We start from the raw sequence: 15,110 nt of genomic DNA, 5'->3' as shown, positions 1-15,110 counted from the left end.
GTGGGACAGCCCCTTAAGGGCAGAAAGGAGAATCATGTGTTGATCTTTATTGACATGACACCATAATAAAACACCATAATATATTACAGAAAAAATAATTTAATGGAGTGGCACGGTGGCACAGCGGTAGAGTTGATGTCTTGCAGCACCACAGACCCAGATTGGATCCTGACTACGGGTGCTGTCTGTACAGTATTTGTACATTCACCTTATGACCACATGGTTTTCTCTGGATATTCTGGTTTCTCCCACATCCGAAAGAAGTGCAGATTTGTAGGTTAATTGACTTCTGTAGGTTAATTGTCCCTGGCATGTCACCATATAATATACCCATATAACAATTAGAGCACGGAAACAGGCCATCTCGGCCCTTCTAGTCCGTGCCGAACACTTACGCTCACCTAGTCCCATCTACCTGCACTGAGACCATAAACCTCCATTCCTTTCCCATCCATATACCTATCCAATTTATTTTTAAATGATAAAATCAAACCTACCTCCACCACTTCCACTGGAAGTTCATTCCACACAGCTACCACTCTCTGAGTAAGTTTCCCCTCATGTTACCCCTAAACCTTTGTCCCTTAATTCTCAAATCATGTCCTCTTGTTTGAATCTTCCCTACTCTCAATGGAAAAAGCTTATCCACGTCAACTCTGTCTATCCCTCTCATAATTTTAAAGACCTCTATCAAGTCCCCCTTAACCTTCTGCACTCCAAAGAATAAAGACCTAACTTGTTCAACCTTTCTCTGTAACTTAGGTGTTGAAACCCAGGCAACATTCTCGTAAATCTCCTCTGTACTCTATTTTGTTGACATCTTTCCTATAATTTGGCGACCAAAATTGGACACCATACTCCAGAATTGGCCTCACCAATGCCTTGTACAATTTTAACATTACATCCCAACTTCTATACTCAATGCTCTGATTTATAAAGGCCAGCACACCAAAAGCTTTCTTTACCACCCTATATACATGAGATTCCACCTTCAGGGAACTATGCACAGTTATTCCCTCTGTTCAACTGCATTCCTCAATTCGCTACCATTTACCATGTACGTCCTATTTTGATTTGTCCTGCCAAGATGTAGCACTCACACTTATCAACATTAAACTCCATCTGCCATCTTTCAGCCCACTCTTCCAAATGGCCTAAATCTCGCTGTAGGACACAACTGGTGTATGGTAGATTGCTGGTCGGTGTGGACTTGGTGGGCTGAAGGGCCTGTTTCCATATATATGTTTTACATATATATCTTAATTTCATTTAACCATATACGGTTGAATATGTGGCATTATCTTTGTCTTGTTTCTATAGTCAAAGGGTAAGGTTGATTGATTTATTTGTGCAGAACAGTGATGGAAGTCTGACTCCTCTTACCTTGTTTCTATGTTTTTATTTCTCTATATATATATGCATAACAGCATAAATTATAATCTGATTTCCATACATGAATATACTAAGGTCATTCATGTGCTGTTGATCAGAGCCTGGCTCTACTGTGGAATGTAATTAGGAATGTACTTTAGCCTAATCTTATTCATACCTAATACAATTTGAAGCATAAATGTTGCATTCAAGTGTAAGTTAAAAGACTTACTACAGTATGCACCAGATTGCACAATTTCAAGTTGAAAAATGGAAAAGATACTCGGCACCATGTTATAGGAAAGATATTGCAAAGCTTGAAAGGGTTCAGAAAAGACTTACGAGGATGTTGCCAGGACTAGAGGCTGTAAGCTACAGGGAGAGGTTGAGTAGGCTGGGTCTCTATTCCTCGGAGCGCAGGACGATGAGGGGAGATCTTATAGAGGTGTACAAAATCATGAGAGGAATAGATCGGGTAGATGCACAGTCTTTTGCCCAGAGTAAGGGAATTGAGGACCAGAGGACATAGGTTCAAGGTGAAGGGGAAACGATTTAATAGGAATCCGAAGGGTAACTTTTTCACACAAAGGGTGGTGGGTGTATGGAACAAGCTGTTGAAGCTGGGACTATCCCATCATTTAAGAAACATTTGGGCAGGTACATGGATAGGACAGGTTTGGAGGGATATGGACCAAGCGCAGGCAGGTGGGACTAGTGTAGCTGGGACATGTTGGCTGGCGTGGGCAAGTTGGGCTGAAGGGCCTGTTTCCACACTGTATCACTCCATGACAAACCAATGCCACATGGAGTGATACAGTGTGGAAACAGGCCCTTCAGCCCATGGACAGAATGATGGCAAACATGCTGCCCGCCGGTTGGCCAGAAGCCTCCTACCTCCTCATCCTTTGATTGGCTGGACAACAGCGAGCCGCTGGGCGGTGATTGGTCGGCCGTGGTTGCCAGGAGACGCGGCCTAGCGACGACAGGCGCGGCCGGTGATCGAGGAGCGCCACCATGTTTATCTATTTGTGCAAGAAGGTAAGGCTGCCGCCGCTGTTGTCCGACAGGCTAGATTGAAGCTGCGGGACGGGACACGGACAAGACGGGGCTGTTGCAGAACGCGGACAAGCGGCGGCGACAGTCCCGGGGGACGCGGACAAGCGGCGGCGGCGGCGACAGTCCCGGGGGACGGGCGAGGTGCGGGGAGAGCAGCGCATGCCCACTGCCGACACTCCGCCCACCCAGCCTGTTTCTCAGAGTCACCGGGCTGTTTATGTTTTCGGAGTTACTTTGAAATGCAATTCGTGAAACCGTGTAGGAAGAAATCCAGATGCTGGCGTACACCGAAGATAGGCAGCATCTCTGGAGAGAAGGAATGTGTGACCCATTCCTTCTCTCCAGGGATGCTCGCCTGTCCCGCTGAGTTAGTTACTCCAGGATTTTGTGTCTACTTTATGAATGGGTGACGTTTCGGATCGAAACCCTAAGACAGTCTTGGTCGTAGTATCCTTACCTCGAGAGTGGGCATTGTTCAAGTTTATAAACAACTCTCAAATTCAACAATATGAGACATTATCAGTTGATAATATGTTGAAATAAGGGTCTCATCCCAAACATCACCTATTCCTTTTCTCCAGAGATGCTGCCTGACCCGCTGAGTTCCCTCCACAATTTTGTGATCTTTGGTTTAAACCAGCATCTGGAGTTCCTCCCTACACAATAGAATACATTATGATTGTTCCTCTTCATCTGTCGACCGATTTCTCTTACCTCGCCCCGTTAAACTGACAAAATCTTGCTTGATTGGGTAGATGTTTACTGGGTATGAGCAGCCAAAGAAACTTAGAAACGTGCAGGAAGAAGTAAACACGGTTTGAAAAAGATGTACAATGCGTTGATGGCTTGCTGTGTATGGTTTTGGAGAAATTTTTTTTCTTTCATTGTAATTTTTATTTGCAAATGAAACCTGTAAGAGTCATAACATGAAGCAGTCCCTTTGGCCCAACTCGCCCATGTCAACTACACTATCATGTTAGTTGGACTTCAGGCTTGAAGTGCAGTTAAGACGAAATAAATTCCAATCCCTTTCCTATAAATACTTGGCTGGATGTCCTGTTTTTGGCAGTACCAGTCAGAATCACAGCAATATTCTGAGGATCTCTCCTGGTCCGAGAACACTGATGCAATTATCAAGAAAGCACATCAGCGACTCTACTTCCTGAGAAGATTACGGAGGGTCGGTATGTCAAGGAGGACTCTCTCTAACTTCTACAGGTGCACAGTAGAGAGCATGCTGACCGGTTGCATTGTGGCTTGGTTCGGCAACTTGAGCGCCCAGGAGCGGAAAAGACTACAAAAAGTAGTAAACACTGCCCAGTCCATCATCGGCTCTGACCTCCCTACTATCGAGGGGATCTATCGCAGTCGCTGCCTCAAAAAGGCTGGCAGCATCATCAAGGACCCACACCATCCTGGCCACACACTCATCTCCGCGCTACCTTCAGGTAGAAGGTACAGGAGCCTGAAGACTGCAACGTCCAGGTTCAGAAATAACCACTTTCCCACAGCCATCAGGCTATTAAACTCAACTGAAACAAATCTCTGAACATTAATAGACCATTATCTGTTTATTTGCACTTTATCTGCTTATTTGTTGATGTGTGTATATATTTATATAATAGTATATGGACTCACTGATATGTTCTGTATTCATGCCTACTATATTCTGTTGTGCTGAAGCAAAGCAAGAATTTCACTGTCCTATCTGGGACACATGACAATAAACTCTCTTGACTTTTGCTTGAATGTATATTCTGAATTTGTGTAGGAAAGAACTGCAGATGCTGGTTTAAATCAAAGGTAGACACAAAATGCTGGAGTAACTCAGGAGGACAGGCATCATCTCTGGAGAGAAGGAATGGGTGACGTTTCGGGTCGAGATCCTTCTTCAGACTGATTCAGATTCTGAATTTATTGCTAAACCACAATTAAAAGAAGTGACTGAAAACTTTGGAAAATAACTTCTAAGAAGGCTTTTAAAGACAAAGAAAGATAGATAATAGGATTTTGTTAAGTTTCGGAATATAGCACGAAACCTAATCCTCTCACATGAACACTATCCTACACACTAGGGACAATTTATACAATTATACCAAGCCAATTAACCTACAAACCTCTACGGCTTTGGAGTGTGGGTGGAAACCGGAGATCCCAGGGAAACCCACACGATCACAGAGAGAACATACAAACACCGTACAAACAACACCCGTAGTCAGGATCGAACCTGGGTCCCTAATGCTGTAAGGCAGCATCTCTACCGCTGTGCCACCATGCCACCCTAAATTGGCAAAATTTGAGAAGAGTTTAAAACCATGTGACATTATTTGTCAGAAAGTTATTTTACTGACAGGTGAGTTGGAAAAGTAAACATTGCAGGAATAGATAAATGGCTGGGTAATGTTGAAAATCAAGGTTGATGTGAAGTGGAGACCAACATGAGCGTTTTAACTTCAGAGTTGGGGCAACAAAGAACCAAAGTAGGTCAGCAAGTTTAAAGATGGTGAGTGAGAGGGCCCTGGTGCTCATCAGCATATGATGGCAGCACCTGCAGTAATTTGATTACTTTATTTAATCCATGCCAATCTAATTTATTGTACAATGTTCCACTTTTTGTATTTCATTCAGATTGCCATTCCAAGTAACATTCAATTGAGATGTGTTTCCTGGAATAAAGACCAAGGATTTATTGCCTGTGGTGGTGAAGATGGTCTCTTAAAAGTGCTGAAGCTTGAAACACAGACAGGTAGGGAAAATTTGAAAGCCAAGTAGCGTGCAATAACATTTTGAAAGAATCTTGTTATTCACAATCATTTTATGATCTCTTAAATGTGTGTGGAAAATGTATCTAGAGACAAAACTAATTTGGTGTTCAAGTGATCTACCTTTTCAGCATGAAAAGAGTTGTTTCACTTAAAAGTCAAGGTTTGGATTGTAAGAAAAGAAATTGGGCTCGAAATAAATATAGGAAATGTTGGAAATACTCAGCAGTTTATGAAAAGATAAATTAAGGAAGCTTTCAGCGCAATTACCTTTCATTTCAACATTCATTTTGATTCTTGACAGTTTGGATGAAAGATCACCAAGTTGAAATTGTAGTATTGTTTCTTCATGGGTGCTGCCTGTTTTGCTGCGTATTTCTGGTACTTTCTGTTTTATTTTAGATTTCCAGAATCTGCAGTTATTTGCTTTTGGAAAATTGAGGCAGTTTCGTATATTTTTGGGTGCAATGAACATCTACTAGAATATACACTCCCAGCATTGGTTGCATTATGACTATGTATGTGTTATATACACAGTACGAATTTAGTGGCTGCTTTGGATCATTGTTGATTAGGGTATGTGTCAATATTATACACAGAAAATCTGTGTAATGTGGGAGAGTGGATCTGAGAACAGAATAATTTTTAGGTCTAATTTTCAGTTTGACTCCAGAGAGGAAATCACAGACAATTGTGGTTCGGAGAGAAATAAAAGGAGAGAGAACGCACTTGGCACTTTTGATCCATTTGAATGCTTCTAGTCTGCTCTTGATTCTCATAGTCTACTCCTATTATCTCATTGTATAACTCCATTTACAGCCACCTAAAATAGTAGTATGAAATGGCATTTGGTTTCTAATTTAGCCATTATGGGTTTCTGTAGATGACACAAGACTAAAAGGATTGGCAGCACCTAGCAACCTTTCTATGAATCAGGCATTAGAAGGACACAGTGGTAAGTTTTCTTTTTATTCCATATAATTGGTGAAAAATGAAAGCTTGGTATAGAATGTATAGTTCTCACTTGTTGGCTGTTTATAAAATAACATTTTAAGTTCTGCAAAACTGTTAGAATGTAAAACCAAAATTAATTGATTTGCCAGTGTTGATGCCAATTTTAAACTATTGTTTTATTTTGTAGTACACTCCAAACTGTTGCACTAATGGACATTATAGTTTTATAACTGTTGCAGTTGTTTATAATGGTCAGCAGCAATAAAGTGGACATAAAAAAGTAATGGGTATACTTTTTAAGATATTTGGCACATCATTCCTAACTTAGTTCTAATTCAATTCCATATAAATGATCACGTTACCTGTTACTTTATTTTTGTAATGAGAAAATAATGTTTTTTAAATTTGACGGGTACAATCGATAGTTTGCTTGTAGTATTGAGTCTTTCTCTGGTAGATTTTTTGACTTAATTATGAATATGGCTTTTAGTTTTAGACACCCCTACCCTGAGAAAGAGGCTGTATCTCTCCACCTTATCAACACCCCTCCAGATTTATGCACTCTAGAAGGTTGTCCCTCAATCACCCATGTTCCAGGGGAAAAGTTCCCAGCTTACCCACTCTCTCTCCTTATAACACACACCATCCAGTCTGGGTAACATCCTTATGCACCTTTACTGCACCCTTTCCAACTTAATTATATTCTTATAACTAGGCGACCAGAAATGCACACAATACTACAATACTCCAAATGTGGCCTTGCTATTGACTTGTATAGTTGCAACATGACGTCCCAACTCCTGTAGTCAAGAGTCTGATTGATGAAGGCAAACCTGCCAAATACTGCCTTCACTGTTCTTTTGTTTCTATTCACTATATCTAGTTACTAATTTAAAAGATTTTAATAAGGTTTATTTTAATATAAATGATCATTTTTTTAAATTCCTGAGTAATGAAGATTTTGGTTGAAAATTATCTTTGGTTGGACTGTTAAAGTAATTACACTCTGTTGTTAGGTGCTGTACAAGTGGTGACTTGGAATGAGCAGTACCAGAAATTGACAACAAGCGACCAGAATGGTCTTATTATTGTGTGGATGCTGTATAAAGGTCAGTTAACTTTTCTTTTGGTTCCCTAGATTGACTCTGGAATGATTACAGGTACGTATTGTAAGCATTCTAAACTAATTTTCATAAAGTGCTATAATCAAATCAGATGTCAACTTTGGTTTGATTAATAAGCACAGGAGAATCTTGTCAGGAACCATAGCAGGAATCCCTAAAAAGTAATTGAGGTGTCAACACAGTGATGTTGCAGTACTGGCTACATGTGTGATAAACAATAAAAATAACATGCAATAGACAAGTCCAAATTATCCCATATCAATGGATCAAGTCGGGTCTGCAGTCAAATAAATGAATAAAAACACAATGCATATTTAAAATTTGGAAGAAAATGTCGAACAAGGAGCAATATTATATGATTGATATTATATATTGGATGGTGCCCATTGCAGCAGTTTCCTAGTTTTTCTTTACTGTTATTGACATTTTGAAAGTAGACCTTGTGAATTGATTTCAGGTTCTTGGTATGAGGAAATGATCAACAATAGGAATAAATCTGTTGTTCGTGGTATGAGTTGGAATGTTGATGGACAGAAAATCTGCATCGTGTATGAAGATGGTGCTGTCATTGTGGGTTCTGTGGATGGTAATGTATTTTTTATACAAAGAAAATGTAAAAGATTTTAATATATATTTATCTGATGATTTCTCATGGATAATGTATTTTCATTTAAACTCTTCATTTTAGAATAAAGGTGCAATAGATATTGGTTAATTAATTTGTCAGTTAATACATATTACTTATATAATGAACCAACATTAAATAAGAAAATAAGCACATAATTATTCTCAAAATACTTTGATGTATTATAAATGTTGGCATTTTTTGCAACTATGGTAAGAACTTTGGCTTTGCATACCGGCATTAGACATGTGAAAGAATGTTAGTCATCGTCATCATTGGATCCATAGGGGCAGCCAACCTACATATATATATAGCACTAACTGCAAGGAGATATACATTTTTATTTATCTTTGATATTAAAGTTTGTTTTTAATAATTTCAAGAGCATCTCATTGCTTAACTTTTTCTTAATGATGGGTAAAAAATTTCTGTGCTTTCTTAGGTAACCGAATCTGGGGTAAGGAATTGAAGGGCCTCCAACTCAGTCAAGTTGCCTGGTCACCAGACAGCAAGGTTCTTATATTTGGCATGGCTAATGGAGAAATACACATCTATGACAGCCAAGGCAATTTTATTGTACGTTAACTACTTTTTATGATTCCTTCAATTATTAAATGTTGTTGACATTTTTATAGACCTACTTGGTTTATTCAATTTTCATAGGTTGAATTCTAAATGTGCTACATATATTTTTAATCATTTGTAATATTTTAGGATCATTCAGATTGGCAGAATATACTGTCAAGAGGGCTTTATTTTGTGTAAATGGGTGAAACATAATTTATATTTTGTCCTATTAAGGAATATTCCATTTTAAAATTTGCAATTCAGCTACTGCAGATATTATATTATTCACATAGACGAGTACAATTGCAAAATATATCAATTTAATTTGCGCTACAGCAAAATTTGAGAGGATTTTCATATTGTAATTATTTATGCTTTCCTTGTACATCTGTAATCTGATACCAATGTATTCAATATATCTTTAAACTTTTAGGTGAAGCTTTTACTCCAATGCCTTATTAATGTCACTGGTGCCGTCAGTATTGTTGGTATCCATTGGTATTCTGGAACGGAAGGCTACGTTGAACCAGATTGTCCCTGCTTGGCGATCTGTTTAGACAATGGTCGTTGTCAGATAATGCGCCATGAGCACGATGAGAGTAAGTACAATCACGCATAAGTTGGGATGGATACAAACTCTGTTGGCCTAGCCTTCTCTGTCTACCTGCTGGATGAGGTGGTGAATACATTCCACACCCCATGCTTCCCCATAGCCACAGCATTTTTGGGGTTGGAGATCTATTGTGTCCTAAAGTACTGTACTAGAATGAACATGATTCCCCATGCCACTGTCAGGCTAACAAGTGTCATTTTCCTCTCTGTCCGTATCTCTGACCGACATCTACTATAAACCCACTGACTCCCATGGCTATCTGGACTACACTTCTTCCCACCCTGCTTCCTGTAAGGACTCCATCCCCTACTCCCAATTCCTCCGCCTCCGCTGCATCTGCACCCAGGATGAGGTGTTCCAAATGAGGGCATCGGAGATGTCCTCATTCTTCAGGGAACGGGGGTTCCCCTCTTCTATTATAGATGAGGCTCTCCCCAGGATCTCTTCTATATCCCGTAACTCTGCTCTTACTCCCCATCCCCCCACACGTAACAAGGGCAGAGTCCCCCTTGTCCTCACCTTCCACCCTACCAGCCGTCACATACAACAAATAATCCTCCGACATTTTCGCCACCTCCAACGGGATACCACCACTGGCCACATCTTCCCATCTCCTTCCCTGTCTGCTTTCCGCGGAGACCGCTCCCTCCGTAACTCCCTGGTCAATTCATCCCTTCCCACCCAAACCACCCTCTCCCATTGCACTTTCCCTTGCAACCGCGGGAAATGCTACACTTGTCGCTTTACCTCCCCCCTTGAGTCCATTCAAGGACCCAAGCAGTTTTTCCAGGTGCGGCACCTCCTCCAACCTCATCTATTGCATCCGCTGCTCTAGGTGTCAGCTGCTCCACATCGGTGAGACCAAGCGTGGGCTTGTCGATTGCTTCGCCCAACACCAACGCTCGGTTCGCAATAACCAACCTGATCCCCCGGTGGCTCAGCACTTCAAATCCCCCTCCCATTCCAAATCCGACCTTTCTGTTCTGGGCCTCCTTCATGGCCAGAGTGAGGTCCACCGTAAATTGGAGGAGCAGCGCCTCATATTTCGCTTGGGCAGTTTACACCCCAGTGGTATGAACATTGGCTTCTCCAATTTCAGGTAGTCCCTGCTTTCTCCTCCCCTTCCCAGCTCTCCCTCAGCCCACTGTCTCCGCCTTTTCCTTCCTTCGCTCCATAGATGCTGCCTCACCCACTGAGTTTCTCCGGCATTTTTGTCTACCTACAATTTTCCGGCATCAGCAGTTCCTTCTAAAACAAGACACTAACTGGTGTACACCTACAAATGACTGAATGGCTAAATATTTCTTCAAACCAACTCAACCTGGTCATTTTCAATGATTTCACAGAAGAATGCTTATTTTAAGGTGTATACATTGTTGCATTGTTGTGCAACATAATGGGGGGGGGGGGGAGGGGGGGGGGGAATCACGGAACTGCAATGTGTAATTGTCTTATTTCAGCATTAGATTTTACATATGTAGTTTTCTAATGCATCTCATTGGAAACTTGAACTGTATTTCAAAGAGAGTAACTTTGCTTGCAATTTCCTGATTGCAGCTTGGGTGGATTCTCTATCCTGTATATAGTGTGGATAATGGAATTTTGTGATTTTTTCCCTACCAGATCCTGTCCTGCTTGATACTGGTATAAATGTGGTTGGCATTCAGTGGAACTATTGTGGGAGTGTGTTGGCTGTGGCTGGTTCCCAAATGTCTCCTGGTCAAGACAAGCAGATCAATGTTGTGCAGTTCTATACTCCTTTTGGTGAGGTGAGAACTTTTCTCTTTATCATTATTTTATTTGGTGAAACTTATAGTTACCTATTTAAGAAAGAACTGGTCATTTAGAAAAAGACAATGTCTGTTCGGAAAATTCCATTAAATTGCCATAAAATTCCATTAATCTATTTTCTGATTGTTTAGAAAGTCCAGTGAGTTTTACTGGGTCACTCCTTATTCCAGTGTTTGGCTTTCAGCATGCAGGGAAGGCTCTGGAGTGCAAGTCGGATGTGGTATGAAACCAAGAGTCCAGACTAATATGCTGGGTAATAGGCTACAGGTCACAGGAGGTCAGAAACCCACTGAAAGACAAGCTGAAACTCGCCAGCTTCAAAATTTCACTAAAAATCACCATGCTCAGTTTCTTCATTCATTTTAAAACTGAAAAGTATATTTTAATGTTTTACAACATAAAAATAAAATGAAATAAATATGTCTATTAGTAGGTATTAACATGAGTAACATCTAATAGTCCAGAAAATCTCCTAGTCTGGCACCACAGCATTCCAACAGTGCTGGATTAATGAAATTACTGTAAACTAAATAAATAATCTGTCAAATGACAATTAATTCATTAATATAAAAATCCTCTTCTATATTTAATTAAAAAGACCAGGATCTCAAGTGATTGGGTGTGAAATGTTTTCACAATCAGACAAAGGTCTTTGAGTTAGATTTGATCTACTGCAATTCCTAGTGTGGCCTGCTGGAGGCATATTCCACCTTACACAACAACCGTGGCAACATAACCCATTATATTGATCTATAATACTGTTTTTTTTTGCAGTGGAAGTGAAGACTATGTGGGAGGATGGGTTGGGTCATTGGAAGGGGAAGAAATTGAATGAGGTGTTCAGATAGATTATGGGTGTTAGAGAATGGGGAAGACGGTGTTGGAAGTAAGAAGGAGAGATACAGCAGATACTGGATGAGATCAGGCAGATAATTGAGAGGGATAGAGTATGCTATCAATCAGTAACAGTGGAAATTTGGGATGGGAGATTGCAACCTTCACGTGGTCCGCCCTGTTTCAACGAATGCAATCAATCTGGCGTGCACAATCAAATAACATCAAATAGAACAAGTTGTCCTACAACTTTAGGCTGCGCACGCCATACGCAAGAAGAAGAAGTGGAAATTTAAAGAAGGCTGTGAGCTGGAGGGTGACAAAATTATTTGAGTCCAATAGATTGGTTGTTGACCTTTAAGTAAAGCTGGTTAAGACCTGCTTCAGTGATGAAACCCTGCATCACCTGTCGGCCTTGAATATACTATAGATGTTTGCCTAGATCCGACAAACCCAGTGACAAGGAATTGCAGATGCTGGTTTATATCAAAGATAGACACAAAATTCAGGAGTAACTCAGCCGATCAGGTGAAATGGATAGGTGATCCGAAACATCACCTATCCATTTTCTCCAGAGATGCTGCCTGACCCGCTGAGTTACTCCAGCATTTTCTGTCTGTCTTCATGTCATTGTATATACTCAGTGATCTCTGTGCACTATCGTGACATGTATACTAAGGTGCTCGTAGCAATTTCATTTGATACCACTGTCCCAACTTGAAAGTAGCCATAATGGAAAGGTTTGGGCACCCTTACTTTGTGGTGTATAAAGGAAGTGAAACTTAGATCTGGGTTTTTAAAGATGTAGTTAAAATGTGAAGGATTAGAAGTGTGGTGGAGATTCAGAAAGGAAATAAAGAAGTTTGTCAGGTGAAACATGCTTCTTTAGACCTTGAAAAAGCTTCTCACTCAGATATATTGTATACAAAATAACTCAGATGGACATAATTCTCAGAAGAAAAATGCCTCCCTGAAATTTGAGGAATGGTATAATTCTTAACTTATTTTCCTCTTTCCCATTTCTTTAAGCATTTGCGTACATTAAAAGTTCCTGGCAAACAGATGTACGCAGCATCGTGGGAGGGAGGAGGGCTAAGAATCGCACTTGCTGTGGATTCGTTTATCTATTTTGCCAACATTAGACCCGATTACAAGGTAGAACCTCTTGACTCTCAAAAATGTTTTAAATGCATTTTGAGGTAGACAAGGTGTTTATTATTTTTTTCAAATAGAATGCTTACATTTGATGGAGTTAAGAATTAAAAAGGAAGCAATTGCTTTGCTGAGGCTGACATATTTTTGAGGTATTAGTCATTGTGGTAATATGTGATGCAAAGTACTTTTGCAAATTTTGCAAAACAAAAGAGTAGGTAGCTTATTATTTGTGAATCTTGTTTGTAAAATTTGAGACGATGGAATACCTTTGGTCAACCAGTCTCTCATTGAACTGATTAAGTGAAGATTCTCATCTGTATTAAATTGAAAAATAATGAGTGAACCAAATATGCGTTTGGAAAAGATAGTTTACAGTGACTTTGTGCCAGTTATAAGACAAACAAGATCTTGTAATTTCAAGTAACTTGCTTTCAATAGCGTGTTCTTGGAAATACAAGGCACAATAATTAAGGGCCTGTCCCATTGACACGACTTTACAGCGACTGTCTTCGACCTTCAAGCTCGAGGGTACTCGCCTGGAAAACCTCGAGCTAGATCGGCCGTCAGCGATGAAACCGCGGGCTGGATCGACCAACCGCGCGCGCGCACACACACACACACACACACACACACACAGACAGACAGACAGACACACACACACACACACACACACAGACAGACAGACAGACAGACAGACACACACACACACACACACACACACACATCGCAAAGGCCGGAGCCAGGGAAAGTGGGGGAGCGCTGTCTGAAATTCACACCCGCGATGAACAGGAAGGTTAAAGATGGCTGCACAGTGTGAGGCACTTTTAAGAAACCAGACAACTTATAATAAAGTTTAGCGGGCATTTAAATTACTGGTCGGTTTTCCTTGGTCCTGAAAACTCCAATGAGCCAATTAAAATGCCCGGTCAGCGAAGGAGATTGCCTACGGCTGCCCTTGACTGCTGTTGACTTTCCAGCATTGGGCTAGAACCGACTCAAGCTGTACCCATTTAAATTCTACTTAGGTGGAGTAACAAGCTTTGCCAAAACCTGGTTGAACTGAGTTGACGCAGTGACGGGTCCAATCCAGAATTGTTCAGATTAATTTCCCCTGGAAATAATCTTTAAAAAAGGCATTCCATAGGGATTAACATTGTTACGTATAAACTGAGATGCAAAATCACTGATCCATGCAAGTACAGGTCATGTTCTGAAGTACTCACTGAATTTCTGGCTGGTGGATATGGAAGTATATGGAAGAAATTAATTTAGAGGGAAATTAAAGGAAAATGAAAAGCAGAGACTTTACAGGTTTGCTTCAAGAGACTTTATTGCATGATATCATGGAGAGATGGCGGCAGTTAACTGCTCACCAGTTCTCTGAATTCACAGCAGATTTAGCCGACAGTTAGACTGTGCAGTAAACAACTTTTGTTCTAAGTTAGATAACACTATACAAAAATATACTTTATCCTGTTATTACTATCTACTACATGGGTACCAATTATTTCATTAGTCATAACATTAGTTTTGTTTATGTTAATCTTAATCAATAACAGATGGTTAATACGTCAAACATAATACAAGGACATCTTGACATTCTTCTATCTCGCCTTTAGGTAGACTGTGCCACCATCCCCTTTCCAAGCCAATCATAAACCCCTCATTTACTGCAACATTTCTATGCTACTAGCGGTAGGGGCCGCGGGTGGTCTACTGTAACTTCCCACAGGGGAAAACAAGCTTCCTTATCTCCAACTATAATTTCATGTTTACATTAACTATCCACCCTTCAACACATTCCTAGTCAAGAGGTTATATGTCTAATCTTATTTTGCCGATTCCCACGAACCTCTTCTGCACCTGGTCAACGAGAGATGCCAATTGCCACCCTTTCGTTACCTTGTTCAATTCCAATCAAAATTAAGTAAGAAAAGATATTAATATTTTCTTCCACACTCAATCATCATGTTCTATATTAGAAAACAATGTTTGCACGTTTGTTAATAAAGCTGATGAATGGGAAATTTCTAGGTCAAAATGTAATACAAACAGAGAATGAAGAAAATGCACAGATTACTGAATTTAATATTCTCAGAAGATCCTTTGGCATAACCGATTGCTGAAATGGATTCCTTCTATAAGACTGACCAAAACAAAATATTTAGAAGGTAGACAAAAATGCTGGAGAAACTCAGCGGGTGAGGCAGCATCAATGGTGCGAAGGAAATAGGCAACGTTTCGGGCCAAAACCCTTC

At 40.3% G+C, this 15,110-nt stretch overlaps 1 protein-coding gene across 3 annotated transcripts in view; it reads left to right on the top strand.

Annotated features, from left to right (window-relative positions):
* Nucleotides 1-2,326: 2,326 nt before the first annotated feature.
* The window catches only part of wdr35 (WD repeat domain 35), a 53,956-nt gene continuing 41,172 nt past the window's right edge, over nt 2,327-15,110 (top strand). Inside the window, exons 1-9 of one of the 3 annotated variants that reach the window (XM_033021499.1) lie at nt 2,334-2,409; nt 5,056-5,173; nt 6,073-6,144; nt 7,160-7,252; nt 7,725-7,853; nt 8,335-8,468; nt 8,893-9,058; nt 10,696-10,841; nt 12,727-12,852. In XM_033021499.1, the coding sequence (XP_032877390.1) occupies nt 2,386-2,409; nt 5,056-5,173; nt 6,073-6,144; nt 7,160-7,252; nt 7,725-7,853; nt 8,335-8,468; nt 8,893-9,058; nt 10,696-10,841; nt 12,727-12,852 (1,008 nt within the window). In that variant the 5' untranslated portion in view covers nt 2,334-2,385. Of the gene's footprint in view, nt 2,410-5,055; nt 5,174-6,072; nt 6,145-7,159; nt 7,253-7,724; nt 7,854-8,334; nt 8,469-8,892; nt 9,059-10,695; nt 10,842-12,726; nt 12,853-15,110 lie in introns of all 3 variants that reach the window. The other 2 variants (XM_033021498.1, XM_033021500.1) reach the window with 2 other exon arrangements.

This window comes from Amblyraja radiata, chromosome 5 (genome assembly GCF_010909765.2).
Source record: "Amblyraja radiata isolate CabotCenter1 chromosome 5, sAmbRad1.1.pri, whole genome shotgun sequence".
Classification (NCBI taxonomy): Eukaryota; Metazoa; Chordata; class Chondrichthyes; order Rajiformes; family Rajidae; genus Amblyraja; species Amblyraja radiata.
The sequence above is the reverse complement of the archived record's forward strand: the minus strand, read 5'-3'. Positions and strand labels throughout refer to the sequence as shown.